The sequence below is a fragment of the Nannobrachium achirus genome (assembly GCF_963921795.1).
Source record: "Nannobrachium achirus genome assembly, chromosome: 1".
Lineage (NCBI taxonomy): Eukaryota > Metazoa > Chordata > Actinopteri > Myctophiformes > Myctophidae > Nannobrachium > Nannobrachium achirus.
The window spans coordinates 13,024,870-13,043,775 of record NC_137810.1 but is presented as its reverse complement, the minus strand read 5'-3'; the positions used below and the strand labels follow the sequence as shown (position 1 = coordinate 13,043,775).

General features: G+C 39.7%; 1 protein-coding gene across 1 annotated transcript; it reads left to right on the top strand.

Annotated features, from left to right (window-relative positions):
* Positions 1-642: 642 nt before the first annotated feature.
* brdt (bromodomain, testis-specific) lies at positions 643-15,074 on the top strand. Its single transcript, XM_080727239.1, has 20 exons — positions 643-1,680; positions 5,383-5,658; positions 6,201-6,338; positions 6,458-6,596; positions 7,221-7,336; positions 7,450-7,806; positions 7,968-8,096; positions 8,254-8,502; positions 8,609-8,805; positions 8,908-9,200; positions 9,332-9,445; positions 9,549-9,677; positions 10,456-10,511; positions 11,103-11,445; positions 11,762-11,814; positions 12,341-12,395; positions 12,484-12,584; positions 12,712-12,908; positions 13,392-13,656; positions 14,400-15,074. Exons 2-20 carry the CDS (start codon positions 5,461-5,463, stop codon positions 14,463-14,465), a joined length of 3,195 nt encoding a protein of 1,064 aa, XP_080583365.1. The 5' UTR covers positions 643-1,680; positions 5,383-5,460; the 3' UTR covers positions 14,466-15,074.
* Positions 15,075-18,906: the final 3,832 nt, after the last annotated feature.

Here is an 18,906-nt window from a genome sequence, read left to right as displayed (position 1 = left end):
CCTGCTCATTTCTTTCAAGTAGAACAATAGGATAATTATTGGATTGTATGGCAAAATATGGTGACACGTTCATTTAGGGATTCTTTAAATGTTAATGATAGAGTGTGAACCATAGGGGTGTGAACCTCTATATATCTATGCCTCCATTGGCCAATGTTGTGCTGCCTGCAGCGGAAGTAGAAATGAATGGTTAGTTCGGGTGATCCTGGAAAACTACTCTTTCTTTTAAAGCCCCCACCGGCCAGGAGGAGGAAGACCGATAATAAAAAAAACCGTCAACTCGGTTCACTTTGAGAGCCGTGGTGGGACAATTTGGTGCGGATATTAACACTACGCGTTTTATTTATCTTTGAGGAGATTCATTTTCGAGGTTGGCGTTTGTTATCGGACTGCATGGTCGAATTATATAAACTTTTTTTTTAGCTTTTTTTGGACTGTTTCCCGAACCAACATTTTTACGTTCGTGGTCTGTGAGACTGAGTGACTATCCAAGCTAACCAAAACGCATCGTAATATGTAGATGGATGTGTGCTTGCTTTTTGTTCAACCGTGTCCGTGGTGCAGCAAGCAGCAGTATAAATCAGCGACCAGCAGGATTCCCAGGACCGACATCGTGGCAACAAGTGGTGGACGTGTCTGTCCTGTCGACGTCGAGAGTCGATCGATCACTTTCAGCTGCGTTTTGTGCGGAGCGCTGCGTTTTTTAATTGATTAAACGATTTGTTCGTATGGACAGAGAACGTTCTAGAGCGCCTGCTGACGTCGAAGAGAGGCCGTTAATCCCTCCGTGCTACGTTCAGGGTTGGGTTTTCGAAAAACACTGTTTGGTTGTTTCGGCTTTTGTTGTGGTTTCATTTGATTCTCGTTGCTTTTGTATGATTTACCTTAATAACAGCATCGATGTCTTAAAACATTCTATCTGTTGTGTACGTACATCTGTGTGGAAACTGGAAAGGGCCTGGCTGAGAGATACGATATTCCAGTGGTGGTTCCCAAATGTTACGGTTCGAGACTCTAAAGAGAGAGATCAGACGTTTGCCCGTGACCCACATTATTGAAAACGGCAGATATTCTCGTAGATTTTTCTTTTATTTCTAAATGAAATTACCGAAAAGCAACCGTTGAATTTGTTTTTTTAATTCATGAAAACCTTTAAGGGGGAAATTAAGGTAACCATAAAAAGGTGATATTTAATCTTGCGGAGTTCTTCTAAACAGTTAAAATGTTTTTCAACATTTTTACTGCAGTGCATTCGTGGGAAAACAGGCAGAGCAGATCACGTGGTGTGTGCCGACCAATCAGCTACAGGGTCTTCCGCAGAGGGCTATAAATATGAGGCGGTTGCCGTAGAGACGTCCGCCATGGAAATACCAGACTGTTTGTTGTGGAAGCGGTAATATTTAAACTAACGCAAACACTGATGTTTATCTAAAGAGAACGCTTGATACGTTGCTTATGCAGTGTGCTGAAGCAGCCATTTACACGTAGCTAAAGGTACGTACGCTAACTAAACGTGGCTCGGCAGAATCGACGACAGCTAGCTTTGCCTGCTCGATGCTAACTGCTAACTGGCTGCGACGTACGCTGGATGCACCGTTGAAAGAGGAGAATAACGACCTGCATTGGCAAGAAAACGTCTCAGTTCAGCAATTAAAACAATCTTGTGTCAGAGACGGAAAGGTAAATGTTGTAATGGTCGTCCATAAAGCGTTTAGTGTTGGTTTATTATGGCACGTTAGCCGCTTAGCAGGCTAGCAAACATTAGCAACTCTGTTGGCCACTACGCACGCCAATTATTGACGACGTCACATTTGGTCGACTTATTGTTTTATTAAACCTCTCGTGAGTACAGGGTGGATATGTGTGCTTGTACGGTATTTTAATGATATAAAACAACATACATGTTGTGTAGTTCACGTGACAAAAATGCGGAAGTTTTCTTCCCTTTCCGGAGGGCCTGTGCTGTGGGCGTGGCAACATGCGTCACGATGTTAACTGTAAACACGGACCACGCTGCAACCAGAGCAGTATAATAGGGCTCTGGCTGCAACATACCACACGTCATTCCACTTCCAAGAATATTATATATATTTAAAACTATTTGATCCAGAAACAAGGTGTTATTACGGCTATGTTCGACATGCCATACAGCAGTCGATCAGTTTATAATTGGATGGGCAGTCCAGCCAGTATGTGTTATACAAGATCTTATTTGAGGGGGTCTGTGTGGTACTTGACTTATTGAAATCTGTCCTCTTAGAAATGTCTATTTAGCAGCCGTTTATAAATGCAGAACAAACTTAGATTAAGAATGGAGTTACAACCAACAAAGCCCCTGTGTTTGAACTACATCAGCCCCATACATCACTCTGCAGTCTCTGCACAGTACAAACTTAACTCGTCATTGGACACTGAATGTTAATGGCATTCTGTCTCAAAATGATAACAGGATGTCTCTAAAAAAATGATGGAAGCTGAGGCAAACAAATGTGTAAAAGCAGTATCATGATTGAGGGCATTGTTGCAAAGCACAATTTCGTTTAGATATGGTAGACCATTATGAACTAAAGGGATATTTCACTTTCAAAAATGTTTTGGATCAATGTATAATCTACTCGGGCTTATCTACTTAGGCTTTTGGGAGCAGGGACCGTACCTATGTTCCCCAGGTTCTATGTTCCCCACTTTCTTACCATCTAAACCTACCCCTAACCCTAACCTTACTAAACTAATGCTGTGAGGTGGGGAACATAGAACCTGGGGAAGATAGGTTGGACCCCTGGGAGCACCCTGGACAGTTTTTTAGTTGCTTGGTTCCGTATTTAGATATTTGATATTCATTTGATCAGATGTGCCCCCTTACTTTACAAACTGATTTTAACTCCAAACTATTTTAAATCACCATCTGATTGTAACTCCAAACTCCATTTTAATCACGATCGATTCATCGAAAAACCCTTTCCTTGGTTCTATAAACGCTGTCCTCCGACCTAAGTGGGGGGCAATGTTTTTTTTTTTTTTTTTCAATTACTATTTTCATTTATTCTAAATATTCTTTTGGGGGGAAATGATAATACATTTTTAAAATGCAAAAACAATAAAATGCATTAAAAAAAAGCATAGCCCCTCGTATATTGGAAGCACAATATCAGTCAATGGAACCAAGGATGAATGTTTTCTCTGACTAATGTGGTTAAAATTGAGATCGAAGTTACAATGGGTTTGTATAGGGAGGGAGGCGTGTCTGACAAAAGGAATATTAAATACTGAAATCAAGCAACTTAAAAACTGGTGTGCTCACAAAAGCCTGAGCAGACATTAAAATTACCACAAATGTTTGAAAATGAAATGTGCCTTAACTGCCTTTTAACATTGTGTCTTGTAAAAAATGTAATGATAAAATAATTGTAATGGACTAGATTAGAAGGTGAATGATCTTAAACCAATTCTGAAAGGGAATCTTCATTTGACATGAACAGGTGCCTAGGAGAGGGACATGTTGAAAGGGTAGTCTCACATTCATCTGCGATTACAAAATAAACAAATTAAAGCAATGTTTTGGTCTAACCTTAATCAGGGATCTTCCTGATCTGCATATAATCATCTAACCAGTTTCAATTGTGTGGAGTTGAATGTGAAATTGTAAAGCGGGCTGCAATCATTGAATATTTGTACTAATTATAACAGAAAAAGATTTACTTGTCGATTGTTTTTTCTCTAGCTGTATATTCGTAAAGGACACCCACTACATGTCACGTTTTTTCCAGATCAGTTTCATGCATTAAACCTTTTGTATGTTGCAGTAGAGTGAAAATAGATTGAAACTTTTTTTTTTTTTTTTGTATACATTATATTTGTATTGATAATAAAATGGAGAGCAAGATCAAAATAAATTGTAATGTATATTATTTGGGGAGCTTAAAGTCGTGTATTTAATTGGGGACTATGGACATAATTGGTAAGTGGTAATGGTCAAGAATTGGTTGGTTAATTTACTAGCCATACCTCTGATTTCTGATGATATGTTTGTTGTGGAGTAACCCTGCCTCTGTTCTTGGAACATTACACGTTTCATGATTATACAAAGTTTATTTGGTTTCTGTTTTGTTTCACTTATATTCCGATTGAGACATGGTCTGTTTTACTCTGAACTGCTACACTTATTCTTAATTTCTATGTTTAATGTGGTTGTAAAGCTCGAGACATACTGGCACAATTTTATATTCAAATGATTTTCAAGTAGTAAGTAATCATGCTTGAAATTGTGCATTCATGCATTTGTACAGAATATTTTGATTTTAATTGGACCATCTGCTGTGACTTTAATTTGTTTTTGTCTTGACACATGGCCTTATCAAATCTTCATTGCACACTCAGCCATTTGAGGGGCTTTGCCCCCCCCCCCCCAACATCCACCCACCCCACATACACATGTGCAATAGAGTACTAATTTGTCTTAAAGCACAACTTATCAGTGACCTGCCATGATGTCCCTTGAATTTTAAGACCGTTTGCCTGAAGAGCATCAATCTCATTAGTTTCCTAAATTTGTTATTGTTGCATACGAAAGATACATTTAATCTTCAAGGTGTATGCTGATTAATTGTTTCTGGAAAAGTACATTTTAAAACCAGTGTTTCACAACACATTAAATATTATCTTTAATATGTATGTTGAGAAATGGGCCTCAAATGGTTGCTATACTGTAGTATGCATATTATTTAACTTGAGATAACTACAAATATTAACTTTGCAATGGTAAGTGAGGCACTACAGTAGGTGGCAGCATTAACCATGTTTTGCATTAGTTGCTGCTTGTTGGAAGAAATCTGAAGTCACTGAACATACTGACCATTCAACTTGAACTTTTCAATTCTTGTAGTGAAATTATGACTTCAGCTTTTTTCACAATAGAACTCATTCTGTGGTTAAACATTTGAGTTTGTAATTCAAACATTCTAACCTCGTTAACGGTAAAAGATTCAATCATAGTTTGTATGAGATGGTGTCATGGTGGTTACTGGTTAAATACTCTGCTTGATAATAATCACAGAGATTGAATTATGACCAATGGAGCATACCTTCTGTGATCGAGGGAGCTTGAGCATGACCCCTCACAGAGGTTACTGAAAGATAAAATGTATGCACACATACTACTCATAGTATGACTAAATGCAGAGGACTGACTTCATATGTGCAAATCTACAATGACAAAAATACACAAAGATTGAGGAATAAATGATTACATGGGAGGTATTTTACCTAAAAGCCTGTTTTTTTGTTTTTTAATATACTTATTTATCTTTTAAGAGATGGCTTCAGGCTTAGATGTGCTTGTTTACCTTTATCTTAGCCCTGAACATACTCTGCTCTATTTCCTAGGAGATTGTGTAATGAGAGCTGAGCTGCAGTAAAGGAGAGATTGAGACAAGACTCCCACCACTGGCTTTGAACAACACAATGTCGGATGTCAAAGGGTCTCACATGGCCACTGTGAGTGGAAACCCCCCTCCTCCAGCGGTCAGAAACCCCAAGAAGCCTGGCCGTGTGACCAATCAGCTTCAGTATCTGGAGAAGGTGGTGTTCGTAGCGATATGGAAGCACCATTTCTCTTGGCCCTTTCGCAGCCCTGTTGATGCAGTGGCGCTACATATTCCAGTAAGTGGTTAAAAAAAATATATCCATACAAAATTGAATTAGAATTTTTAAACCTGATCCTAATGCCATCTTGTTAAACTTATCTTGTGGGGGTTTGCTCGGTAAAAGATGATGAGAACCAAGGTGGCCTAGATATTCATAAACCTTTTTATGCTTACTAATGTAGTAGAATCTAAAACTTTAGCTTAGCATTATGGTTTTCAATATTGAATACTTTAGTCAAAGATGTAAACAGCACAGAAGTACATTAACACTTCTTGGTATATTACTTCTAAGATGCTTCATGCATCACCCTTCAATCAGATGAGGTGACACAGTGGCACTTATTTGTAGCCTTGTTGCCAGACACAAATCCGCCCTCTGCCTAGTCTGGCAACGCGAGGCTAACTTATTTGAAGTAACCTGTCGGATGGTGAAAACCTGCCTTCAACGGCACAAAGTAATTGGGGATCTGTGTTCAATAATTGGCTGCAAATTAGTTTGTGGTTTTTGTACATGGTGCTTCCTTAATCATAATGGCTTTGTTGCTTTCTCCTTTTAAGGATTATTACACAATTATAAAAAATCCTATGGACTTGAGCACAATTAAGAAACGTCTTGAGAACAAGTATTACTGGAAGGCAGTTGAATGTGTACAGGACTTCAGTACCATGTTCACCAACTGCTATGTCTACAATCGGGTAAGGAAAAGTTGATTTCCAATGTTATATTTAGTGTACAAAATGTAAATGTTAACAGACTTAAGATGGTGGAATCTTTTGGGGCTACTGGGGACCTCACTTTGTCTTGTTCTCCCCAGCCTGGAGATGACATAGTTCTAATGGCCCAAACCCTGGAGAAGCTTTTCTTACACAATGTGAACAAAATGCCCAAGGAGGAGTGTGAAGTGTCATCAGTCACCACAAAGACTCCAGGGAAAGGGAAGAAGGAAACGACAGGTACAGTGTGCACACAGGTTTCACCCTGCAGGTACAGTAAGTACACTGTGCCACACCGGTGCTTTTGAGATGACTGCATTAATGTCATTCTTCCCTTGACAAAAAGTGAATCTCCATCTTTTTGGTCTAACGATTATCTCACCATCCCTCACAAGTCTTTATTACATTATTTTTATATATATATAAAAAAATATATATATATATATATTTATTTGATGTTATCCTCCAGGTGTCACTGCTTGCCTTCTACGCAGACTTTGTCATCAGCCATCTTTTTTTAATTATTATTTTTTAAAGATTTCTTTTGGGCTTTTATGCCTTTATTGATAGGACAGTAGACTGACAGTAAATGGGGGGAGAGTTGGGGAGTGACACGCGGCAAAGGTCGTCCAGATCGGGAATTGAACCGGCGCCGCTGCCAGGCATCCATGCCTATGTGGCAATGCCTAAGTGGTATATGCGCCTGGACCAGTAGGCCAGCAGGCACCCCCAAATTGTCAGTGAATAACACTGGGGTTGTCAATTGAAATCAGTATTTTGGAAAATCACTGTATGTGAGCCTTGTTTAAGAATTATATCCCTTGTGGTATGTGTTATGTCCTCTGAACGTCCCCCGCTGTGCAGGTGCAGCGAAGCTGAGACCTCACTCTCCCTTGTCAGAAGTTGTGTTCCAACAGACTGTAACCGTCATCCCTCCTGAAGCCCTTCACTCCCTCCCAACGGCACAGCTCCCTACACAGGTCAGTACAGCAGTCAGTACTGCTTTGTGTGGGGTGCTTTCCCATCAATTGCGCAGTGTCCAAGTCAGCCAGCAAGTCGTATAACTTTAGTAACTGCCTTGTCTTTTATTCAGACTAAAAAGGGTGTTAAGAGGAAAGCAGACACCACAACTTCAGCCGCCCCAGTAATCACTAGGATGGAGCCACCCCCTTGCGAGGTGCAGCCATCTTCTTGTAAGATACTCTCCAGGCGGGGAAGTGGAAGGCCTATCAAACCACCCAAGAAACACCTGCCTGATTCCCCCCCTTCAGGACAGAGGGCTAAACTGCCGGAGCCGCTCAGGCACTGCAGCGATATCCTGAAAGAGTTGTATGCCAAGAGGCATTACGCATACGGATGGCCCTTCTATCACCCTGTTGATGCACAGGCTTTGGGCCTGAAGGACTACCATATTGTTATCAAACAGCCTATGGATCTAGGCACCATAAAGGTAAGAGAACATTAATTTCATCTTAATAATTATTTAATGGTTATTGATAAATAAGTATTTATGCTGACTGAGTACAAAATGTGAAGCTTCAAAGAGTCTTCAAATCATTATTATCGTTGCTTTACTAACCATTAACATTTTTATAATGCATTTCTTTGAAGAGAAAAATGGAACGACGAGAGTATAAGAACACCCAAGAGTTTGCTGCCGATGTCAGGCTAATGTTCTCGAACTGTTATCAATACAATCCACCTTCCAATGAAGTAGTCCTCATGGCAAGAAGACTGCAGGTATACACAGTCAACTCTAAATGTATTTAACTGAATGTGTAAAATGAACCATTACTCTTTACTTTGTTGTACTGCATGAAAAGTAGTTCACCACATTATCCACCGTACCTCATTTTGAAATACTGCACCTCAAATGAATATGTATTTGTGCCTAAAGGATGTGTTTGAGGCCCGTTTTTCGAAAATACCAGAAGAGCCACAGAGTGGCTCCTTGCCTGGTCATAAAGATGGCAGGGGAAATGAACGTCCCCCAAGCTCCGTGAGTAGCGACGCTGAAAGTTCTGCAGAGGCTGAGAAGTCTGAGAATTCTTCAGATTCAGAGGAGGAAAGAGGAGAGGGAAAAAAGAGAGGAAAAACTTCGGAAGAAAAGAAAAAGCGTGTGGACACTCGGAGACTGGAAGAACAGGTTTGTGTGTTCATAAAATATGATAGGTGCCAATAGGTGCCATTTCAGAATGTATGTACTTCAGTGTTGTTTAATTGTGTGATCTCATTAATTGCTGGCTTTTCAGTTGAAAGCAGTTCGGGAGCAGCTGCAGAAAATCGCACAGACGCCACTGCTGAAAATAAAGAAGAAAGAGAAGCATAGGAAAGAGAAACCTAAGAAAGAGAAGAGACGCAAAGAAAAAGACTTTAAAAAACAAAAGCACTCATCATCAAGAAGCAAATTTAGAGTACAGAAATCCATCAGCCACAAAGGGTCTTCTCAGTACGTGAGCTCCATTTAACTATTGATGTTGAATTTGATTTGATTACATGGGGAAGAACTACCTCCTACAACTTAGTGTGATTTTTTTATGTACTCCTGTAGGCATGGCAAGAAATGCAATATTCAAGCAGTACCTTTGGAAGGAGATGTGGTTCCAGCAGTACCGATGGCCTACCAAGAGATGAAGCAGTTGAGTCTGGACATTAACAAGTTGCCTAGTGACAAACTTGGCAAGTTGATGAGCATCATCCAGGCCCGTGAGCCAGCGCTGAGGAACTCATGTCCAGAAGGGTTAGAAATTGAAGTTGAAATGCTCAAGCCTTCTACACTGAGGGCTGTGCAAAGTTTCATCCTAAAATGTCTTGTGAAGCAGCCCAAGACCAGTGTTGTGGACCGTAAGTACACTTGACTCATACTTACTTAAATAAAATTCATCTCTTTTCTTATGAAATGGCATTAATTCCCAGTACTTCAGGGACTACAGGGGATTGTTATATTATTGTCCTTGTTCTCTTCAATCCAATAGAAGCAAATCCAGGAAAGTCGAAAGCAGTGGTGCCGTCCGGTAAAGCAAACAATGCCGGGAGGTCTCAAGACATCAACAAAGTGCAGAGCTCATCTAAGAAGAAAAAAGCATTAGGCAAATAGTGCATTTTATTTATTATCAGTATGATTCCATTTCATGGCCTGTGTTTTTCACCAACTGGGGCATTCAGTCACACTTTCCCCTCTGTGTATAACAGGTCAAGCCACTCCTTTCCCAGCCCTGGGCCATGTGGGCCAGCCACTCCGCCTCAGTGAGAGTAGCAGCTCCTCTGACAGCAGTAGTAGTGATTCTAGCACTTCTGATAACAGTGACGGTGAATCAGGTTAGATGCTCTACACAGCACTCTCCTCTCACCTACCTCTTTGTTCCTGTCTTCCACCACTTTGTTTTTTTTTTTTCTTTCTTTTTGAGCGGTGGTCACACCTCTCCTAACCTTGAGTGTGTGTGTGTGTGTAGGCATGTTTGTTACTATCTATGCATCTGTGTGGTATGTAGCCTGAGCATGAACTGCAGTACCGCTGGTGACTAAGTGGTGCTGTTGAGTCAACACACACATGCACACACGCACCGCGTGCACACACATCCCTGAAATGAACTGCTACACGTGCTTGTGTGCGCACACGCACATACCAGCACATACCACCGCTCACTTCAAACTTGGGTTGATTTTTTTTTATATCTCCCCTCTCTTTTTAAACAAAGAAGATGAGCTACTGCTAAAGTTCACCAGGACACCTTTGCGCTACAGTTTCACTTTTGGCAAACCAAATGCTTCAAAAGTCATTAAACTGTCTATATTGTTTTTACATTCATTATTATTTTAGCAGTTGTACCTCATTTTTTATGGTGGTTGGTTCTGAAATGTAGTTAAATATATAATTTGTAAAATGATATTGATAAGCAACAATTCACATGACTTTGCCCCCCGTCATTCATAGAATTTTACTAAGAAAGGAGGCCCCACATTTTAAGAGATTGTTTTTATTGGTCACCACTTTTGATTCATAATGTGCTACTACACAGCATGACACATGTTATTGTTTAAATGTATAAATGGTAAATGCACAGGCCGCATGTTGTTAATTGTTGTATGTGTCTTTCAGTACCAAAGCGAAGAAGCAGAAAAGCAAACGACATTTCTCAGAAGTCTAAAACCAAGGTAAAAACATTCATACCTTGCTTTGTGTGATTGATAGAGAATCTGGTTAGTCTAGCATTGTTTGCGTTGAATGAAACCTAAGCATGTCATTTCTTCAAGTCAAAGGTGAAGTGCGCTGACCGTAGTGTGCCGATACTGAAGAAAAAAGATGTGATTAGGTCTCAGTGGAGAGTTGTCGGCCACCTCCTGCCTTGTTTCAGAAGCTAAAGGCCAGTCTACACAGCCATATGCAGCGCAATCTTGTGATGAGATGATTCTATCGCCCCCAGGTAATGGTCACATGACAGTTTTTTTCTGTAGCAACTAAGGTGAAATGTTAACAATGCAAGGTTTACTCTGGTTAGAAAATTTAGGAAAAGTGTTTATCCATGCAAAACTGAATGACTGCAAGCTTTTACGTTTTTGATTGTAACTTGGTAACTCAATTGACATGCAACCTGCACGGGTACCTTAAACAAAACAAAACAAGAACTGCACTTGTATTCTGTTATGCTGACGGAAAACAGTTTGGTTGGAAATGTTATGTTTTTCTTGGAATCTACTTTAGCGTATTGGCATTTTTAGACTATTTATTTTAATTGTAATTATTAGTCATCTCACGGTTTGATCTCTATTCTGCCCCTATCCCTGGTCATCCTTGCCACAGCCTTACACAGCCACCTGCCTCAGCTGCCTTCGAGACCTAGTGCCAAAGCAGCACCGCTACCTCCCAAACACTGCGTGGCCCCTGGTCAGATTCCTCAGCCCCCTCAACAGGGCTTCTTCCCTGACATTCCAGCACACCCACCACTAGCGACCCTGCCTCCACAATCCCCTGTTTCACCTCAGGCCCCCTTAAACGCCACACGTTCTCAGTCTCCCTCAGAATCCCAAACACAGGGAGTGAAAACGGTCTCACTTTCTCTCAGTCCTCCTAAGAGGTCTGTACAGGAAGGTAAGGGAACAGTTAAAAGTTAATGTAGTTTGCCACAACGCCCCCCCCCCCCCCCCCCCCCCCCCCCTTCATCAGCTTGTCGCATGCATGCATGCATGCATGGCCCTTGTATTTGTCGTTTAATCTACATGGATTTTGTCTGTTTCTGTCTTGCGTCTGATTCTTTGGCTTGGTCTTGATTGGCATGCTAACGCTGTCCCAATAGCACTCTAGCTCTCGCTGTAGGTGCTGTAGTTTTTCATCTGGTTTTAGTTCTTTGTCAATATGTTGCATTTATGTGTTCTGTCTCACAGTCTCTTTTTTTTTCCTCATTCAGATTTGTCTGCACTTTTATCCCCACTGACATCTCCGAGTACGTCATGTTGGACTGTATGACAGCAAGATTTGAGGTAATCCTAAGATTTAATGTGTTTGCTATGTTAACATTCAGTGGTTCACCATCATCATCAGACTGTCTATGTGATGATTAGGGATGGGACGATACGCGATATTATCGTTTATCGTGATAAAAAATACTCACGATAATCGTATTGTGGACATTTAATTTATCGTGATATCATCGTGGATCAATTCACCTTTTATTTACAAGCTGCATATCCGGTACCACTTAAACCCTCTATAATTGGTAAAAGGTACTTAGAATATACGTATTTGATAGTCTTTTTTTCAATCTCTATCAAATGTCTTTGTGAGCTTGTAGATCGGCAATTCTTTGGCAAATGTTCCACCTCAGGATAACGTAAATCGCGATTTCTTTTGTCACAATAATCCCGATATGACCTTTTCATATCGTCCCATCCCTAGTGATGATTGTCCAGTGATTGTGATAAATTCAAGATGACATTGATTAAGACCATAAGATACTAATTACTGTATATTTCCCACTGCTCAACAGTACCCATTGCTGTCGCCTCTACCCAGCAGCCCATTACTATCTATGAGTAGACTTGGTAAGTTACTGGAGGAGTCTTAACAAAAAAACTCTTAATATTAATAACACACTGCGGATCAATGTCTAAAGAGTTCAATCCCCCCTAGATGCTAAATGCAGAGAGATTATTCAGGACCGAGCTGAGTTGTCTTGCTCTACCACAGACAATAAAGTCTCAGAAGAGGGAAAATCCCATGTTCCCAAAAAGGTTGGTGTGGTTATTATTTTATTTATATACAGTATATTCTACACTCAGTATTTGAATCCTTATTTGTGATCGTTGTATCTGTGGCTAACATATCTTAATGTGCACGATCTTTGTGTTTCTGTTGAAGGAAATTGTCCTGAAAAATGCAGACTCATGGGCTAGTCTGATGAAAACGGCTGCTGCCACAACCACTAAAATCAAATCCTCGAGGGAGAGCTTCCAGCAGTTCCGTAAGGCTGCCATGGAAAAGGAAGAACGTGAAAAGGCCTTAAGAAGGATCCAGATGGGGGCCAGCAAGGAGAGAGAGGTGCCTGAAAAGAGCAGGTACTCTCGAGAGAAATACTTCATGACATCACCTCCAGTTTATGTCCTGCCTAACCTATTTTATTACAGTGCTTTTTTTAGGTAGTTTAAATAAAACTGCCAGTGATTTTAAAAGGATTAGTATTGAATGATAACATACCTTTTTACAAAGAAGTGATTTTATTTCCAATCTCAAGCAAGTTTTCAAGTTGATTTTCATATATTCATGGGCTGGGCTTCATAAAAAATAAAAGCAACTGTACTGTATGCTTAAAAAAATGGTCATCAGTAATGTCAAGTATAGTGCGAGACGTAGTCTGTGCGCTGAACATGGCATGGCACACCTCCGGTACTATAACCATACAAGCCCTAATGTCCCTATTCTGGACATGTCATAATAGGTGAACATTCGGCTATTTGACTTACAACGAAGCATATACGATTTAGGTGGTTGAAGCATCTTTAAAGACAGTTTCATCTCTGTTGGTTTGCTCTACTCAAAAGGTTCCAAAGTCATTTTGGCCGACGTTTACATTTTAGCCTACCAGTGTCACCCAGAGCGGAAAGGAAACCGGTTAAAGACGATCCTCTGGAGATAGAGTCACCAGAGAATCCTCGCACCGAGGCCACCTTACAGGATCCCAGAGATGCAGAACCGAAGAAACCTGAGTCCCCTGTGCCTTCAACACCTCTCTGTGTCCAGTCCTCACTGGACAGGGACAGAGAGCTGGCCCGCAGAAGAGAACAAGAGCGCCGCAGACGAGAGGCTGTAAGTACTGCTAGTCCAGGCGTTTCGGGCAGTATTTTGATGGAATTGTGCACTTTATGAAAGAAGCATGACATTTGGCACACAGGTAGAACATGCCATATGGAAAATGTTTGGCTATAGGGGCATCGCAGATTTGTCTTGGGAAACTTGTGGGAGCCAATCAAAGTTGGGCTCTCATAGACTTTACTATACAGTACAATAATACAAAAAAATAATAATGCTTTAAGTAGCATGTGAGGGGTCAAACTAGGTGTTTTTTCGGGATTCTGAATCCAATGCAAGCATTTGTTTTGCAGGAAAAACATTTCTTGGGCTAAAAACGGACCCCATAAACTATGGTTTAGTGATGAGTCATCACTTTTCACAGTTTTGTTGTGGAATGGAATGTTTTTCGTGCAAAACAAACGCTTGCATTGGATTCAGAATCCCGAAACACCTAGTTTGACCCCTCACATGCTACTTAAAGCATTATTATTTTTTTGTATTATTGTACTGTATAGTAAAGTCTATGAGAGCCCAACTTTGATTGGCTCCCACAAGTTTCCCGATACAAATCTGCGATGCCCCTATAGCCAATGTTCCATATGGCATGTTCTAACTGTGTGCCAAATTGCAAGCTTCTTTCATAAAGTGCACGATTTTTGCCTGAAACGCTCGGACTATGCCTCAGTGTCATTTACATTGTCTTTGTCCTGGTGAAACAGTGTCATAACTGCTCTGTGATTTCGTTCTCTACCCCCCAGATGGCTGGTATTGACATGACTATGCAGAGGGACATCATGGCTACATTTGAGAATAACCTGTTCTAACAAGTACGCAGGAATCAACAAGGGAACGTTTTCTTTGGTTTCGCGGCAGGAAAGCTGATTGTGGAAGTGCAGATGATGGTTGGTTATGCCGGCACAGAGTTACGGAACGGTCCTCTAGTCCATAACATAATGAGGGCTACATGATGATGACTTCACCTCCAACCTGTACAACCCTTTAAGAACACACTCTTTAAGTTGTAAAATACCATATATTGAATAAAGGGATCTAGCATTTCCGTATTTCTAACGGTTTATAGAAAATATCTGCACTAATGCGCTGTTTAAATTGTAAGTAATGTTGAAAATCTAATCTTTAAACACTTTGTGTTGTCTTCTGTTTCTTGTCACCTTTTGGTATACCGTTGCGTTTGTCATCCTGATTTAATGGAGACATGTTTACATTGTATTTAACCCTCACCTCTTTGACTTAAAGAGGTATTTCACTTTAAAACGCTTGGCGTCAACTTTGGTGTGCACCCCAGACAGTATTTAAAGGAGTAGTTCACCCCCAAAATGACTTTTTTTTTCTATTGATTAGTCACGCCATGGAGACAATAATAATTTTAGTTTTTTGTCGCATTCCTAAGACAAAAATGTGATAACAATACATTTACCCCCATTCGTTCCGGATGGGGACCCGTTTCTAAACTGGTCCCCATCCGGAATCAATGGGGGTAAATTTACTCGAATAAAATGTTTGTCTTAGGAATGTGACAAAAACCAAAAAATATTATTGAACTCTAGTCTCCATGGCATTAGTATTCAATAGAAAAAAAGCCATTTTGGGGGTGAACTACTCCTTTAAGTTGCTTGATTCAGTATTTATATATTTGATATTCATTCTATCAGACTTTTCCCAGACTATGTAAGTACTTCAACTTCAAACTCTATTTCAACCATGTTTGTTAGTTTTTATTTGTATTAGTCTTAACTGGTTAAAATGGATATGTACTTTCAATGGGCTTAGAAAGGAGGGGAGTGGGTAATATCAAATGTCTAAATATTGAATCAAGCAACTTAAACAACTGTCTGGGGTGAACACAAAAGCCAGAGTAGATGTTAATATTGCCCCAGAAGTGCTCTAAAGTGAAAACCCCTTTAATCTGAACAATCTGCTAGTCTGTTAAACTATATTATGTACGTACTAGTACTATATACTATGTATGTTTCGGTTACTCAGTATTAACAGCAAGCATATGCTAAAAGTAGTGGGGGGGGGGGGGCTATAGTTGGATGTGTATATATTATGTTCATGTGAATAGTTTGACTCTGGAATGTGCTTTCTTTGTAACATTGTAAGATTTGAGAAGATATATATATTTTGTTTTTCTATGAATGGAAATGTGATTCCATAAGATGTTGAAGTTTAGTCACATGGCAGTTTCAGATGTGGGATTGAGTTTAAAATGTACCTTTCCTCTTTTTTTTATCATCTTATTGCAAGTGCCATAATATGTGTGTCATGTGTATTGCAAGTTATGCTTCATTGTGAATCAAGAATCCTGATAAAACGTTTGGACATGTACTGTATTTTGTTCATTTGGTTATGCTATTCTGGTGTTTTCTGATTATAAACATAGCACTTTATTCTGTATGGTACAGTTTGTATATGCCAAACAAAATCCTTTTTGTTTTTGTATTAAATATATTTTGGGGAAGTGTGTACAGCATATTCTTGCCTTCTGTCATAGTGGCAAAGGCAAACCAATAAAGAATCTGTAGGCCTTGTCAGCTGCAGAATTGTGTAGGATTGTCCCCTTTCCTGTCCTCCACTGTCCTCATTCTGTCTGCCAATTCCACTTTCCTGTCCGCCGTCTCACCGGCTCAGTGATGGAAAGTAACTTAAAGGGGAAGACCACCCATTTTCAATATTGAACTATGTCATTAATATACCTTAGAGGAGTTGTGTGGAAATAAAAAAAAAGTCCCCCCTCTTCTGTGTTGCCTACAACTGGAGGATTGATGTTGGGGTTTGTATTGTAAAGTGCAATGTGTGATGTCATCAAGTTGTACTTTACAATACAAACCCCACAATCAATCCTCCAGTTCTAGGCAACACAGAAGGGGGGGAACTTTTCTATTTCCACACAACTCTAAGGTATATTAATAACAGTTCAATATTGAAAATGGGTGGTCTTCCCCTTTAAGTACATTTATTTTGTACAATGTTTTGGTATTTGAAATTTACTATTTCCAATTACCAATACTTTTACTTCTACTCCACTACACCTCTGCTCCCAATATTTTAGTATTTTTTAGTACATTTTGAATTAAGTATATTTTATTGTATTTCTAGATTGCAGTAAAAAAGAAAAATGTAATTTTTCCCACCACTACCGGTTCAGGCTATTTTCTTCCTATTTCAGGACGATATACATTGGTTGGTGAGGTATTTTATATTTATAGTCTAGACCAAGGTTAACTCAATTCGTCAAGAATGACAACGTGCCATCCTCCTGTCTTCAACCATAAATTCTCTTGCCATTCATCACCTGTGCCCTGCTCTTATCTGTCAGCTTATGGTGGCAGTGATGACCATCTCACCTGGTCTAATCCTCCATCCCCAAAGATAAGACCAGCTTCTTTCTAGCTCAAGACAGCAGTCATTCCACATTTAGTCAGGGAATATCATCAGAATACCTGTCAAAGCTGGGAATACATTTGTTACCAAACGATTTCTTCACCAATGTGTTTGTACAAAGATTGAAATTCAAAATCCCTAGGAGAATCTTTGACAGTCAGGGTAATTCTGGATCTCATTCACTTATTATAAACTACTATTAGGGAAACAATTACTAGCTTTAAGTGGGACATGAGGGGTCTAACTAGGTGTTTTTAACTATTCTGAATCCATTGCAAGCATTTGTTTTGCACAAAAAACATTCCTTGGGCTAAAAACTGAACCCATACAACTGTGAAAAGTGATGACTCATCACTAAACCATCATTACTTTGGGCTGTGTTTTGCCCAATGAATGTTTTTCGTGCAAAACAAATGCTTGCAATGGATTCAGAATAATTAAAGTAGTTGCGGTATAGGGCATAGCAGAGGGCGTGGTTTACTGGTGCCACTTACTAAACAATTGGCTATTCATTTTTCCCATAGAGATTTACACATTTATATACGTAAATTATTTTAAGCCTAGAATCAAGTCATCCAGGATCCTGGTTACTCATGACCATAAAACCTTGATTCTGTGTAAAAAAAAGAAAGAGAACATATAACAAATACCCTTTGTTTAGCAGGTTTACATTTTCTATTCATATTTTTGTAAATCTATGGGAAAAATGAATGGCAGTTCTTTTAGTGGCACCAATAAACCACGCCCACTGCTATTCCCTGTCTCTCATAGTAGGCCTATATATAGATTTATAGATAGATGTATCTGTAGTGTAGGCTATGCTTATGTATATATATATATAGATAATTATATACAGTATAAAGATCTACTTACAGTAGATATAGTGTCGAAATTCTTTTGACAGAAATCACCGATCTCATGGCTGTTATTTTTGACAATAACAGCTCAGGTGGTGCTGAAGGACAGCTCCTGTATGTGGCATTTGATGCAGAATGCCAGCAATCATGCTGCTAATACAGAAACACCAAAGTACCCTCATCTTCAACATTGATGTAATTAAATGTAAAAAAGTATTCAAGCAAAAATAAAAGTGCTGTTGCAAATGCAGTATATTGATGAACAATATTAAAATAATATTGCTGAGAGCTTTATGAAACAAGACTAAATTGTCTATAACAAGACTGAATTAAATACAAGCATTAGGCCTACTTTTTGTGCAGAATGTAGAATGATTGATTTATTTTAACCTTAGATTTGATTAGTGAGAATGTAGAATACGCATTTGCCAAAAAACTAAGCATCAGACCCTGCAGCCAGTGGTGTGTAAATCCTCAACGTTCATTTTTTATTTTGAAAGAATGTATTGATTCAGAGTAAATGATTTGCCACTGTGATTCAGGAGGAGTGAATTGGGTGGAATGACTTCATTGGATGAGGTCATTGTAAACTAACCATCCACTAGAGGCAGGTGAGAGTCAGTACTGCTTCACATTTGCAGACGCTTATACAGCAGTGGTTCTCAAACTGGGGTCCAGGGACCCCCATGAGGGGGTTCCAGGAGGGTTTAACCAGTTTAACCCTATATACATCTAGCCTACTATGTCTATATACTGTACGGCTCACAACACCTTGCATTGAACATTTTAAAGGTCCTACACCATGCATTTAAAAATAATTTATATAACACTGTTTGTGTCCCAAAAACGTTTTTGAAAAGGTTTGAGGCTAAATTACCACTCCTGAATACAGAGCCCCTGTCATTTCTGCCTGGCTTTCAGAGCATTTTCAGCTGCAGTACCACCTTGTCCTGAGTGGGAGGACTGCGCTATTGAGCCAGTTTTGGCCCCACACTCCTCCCCA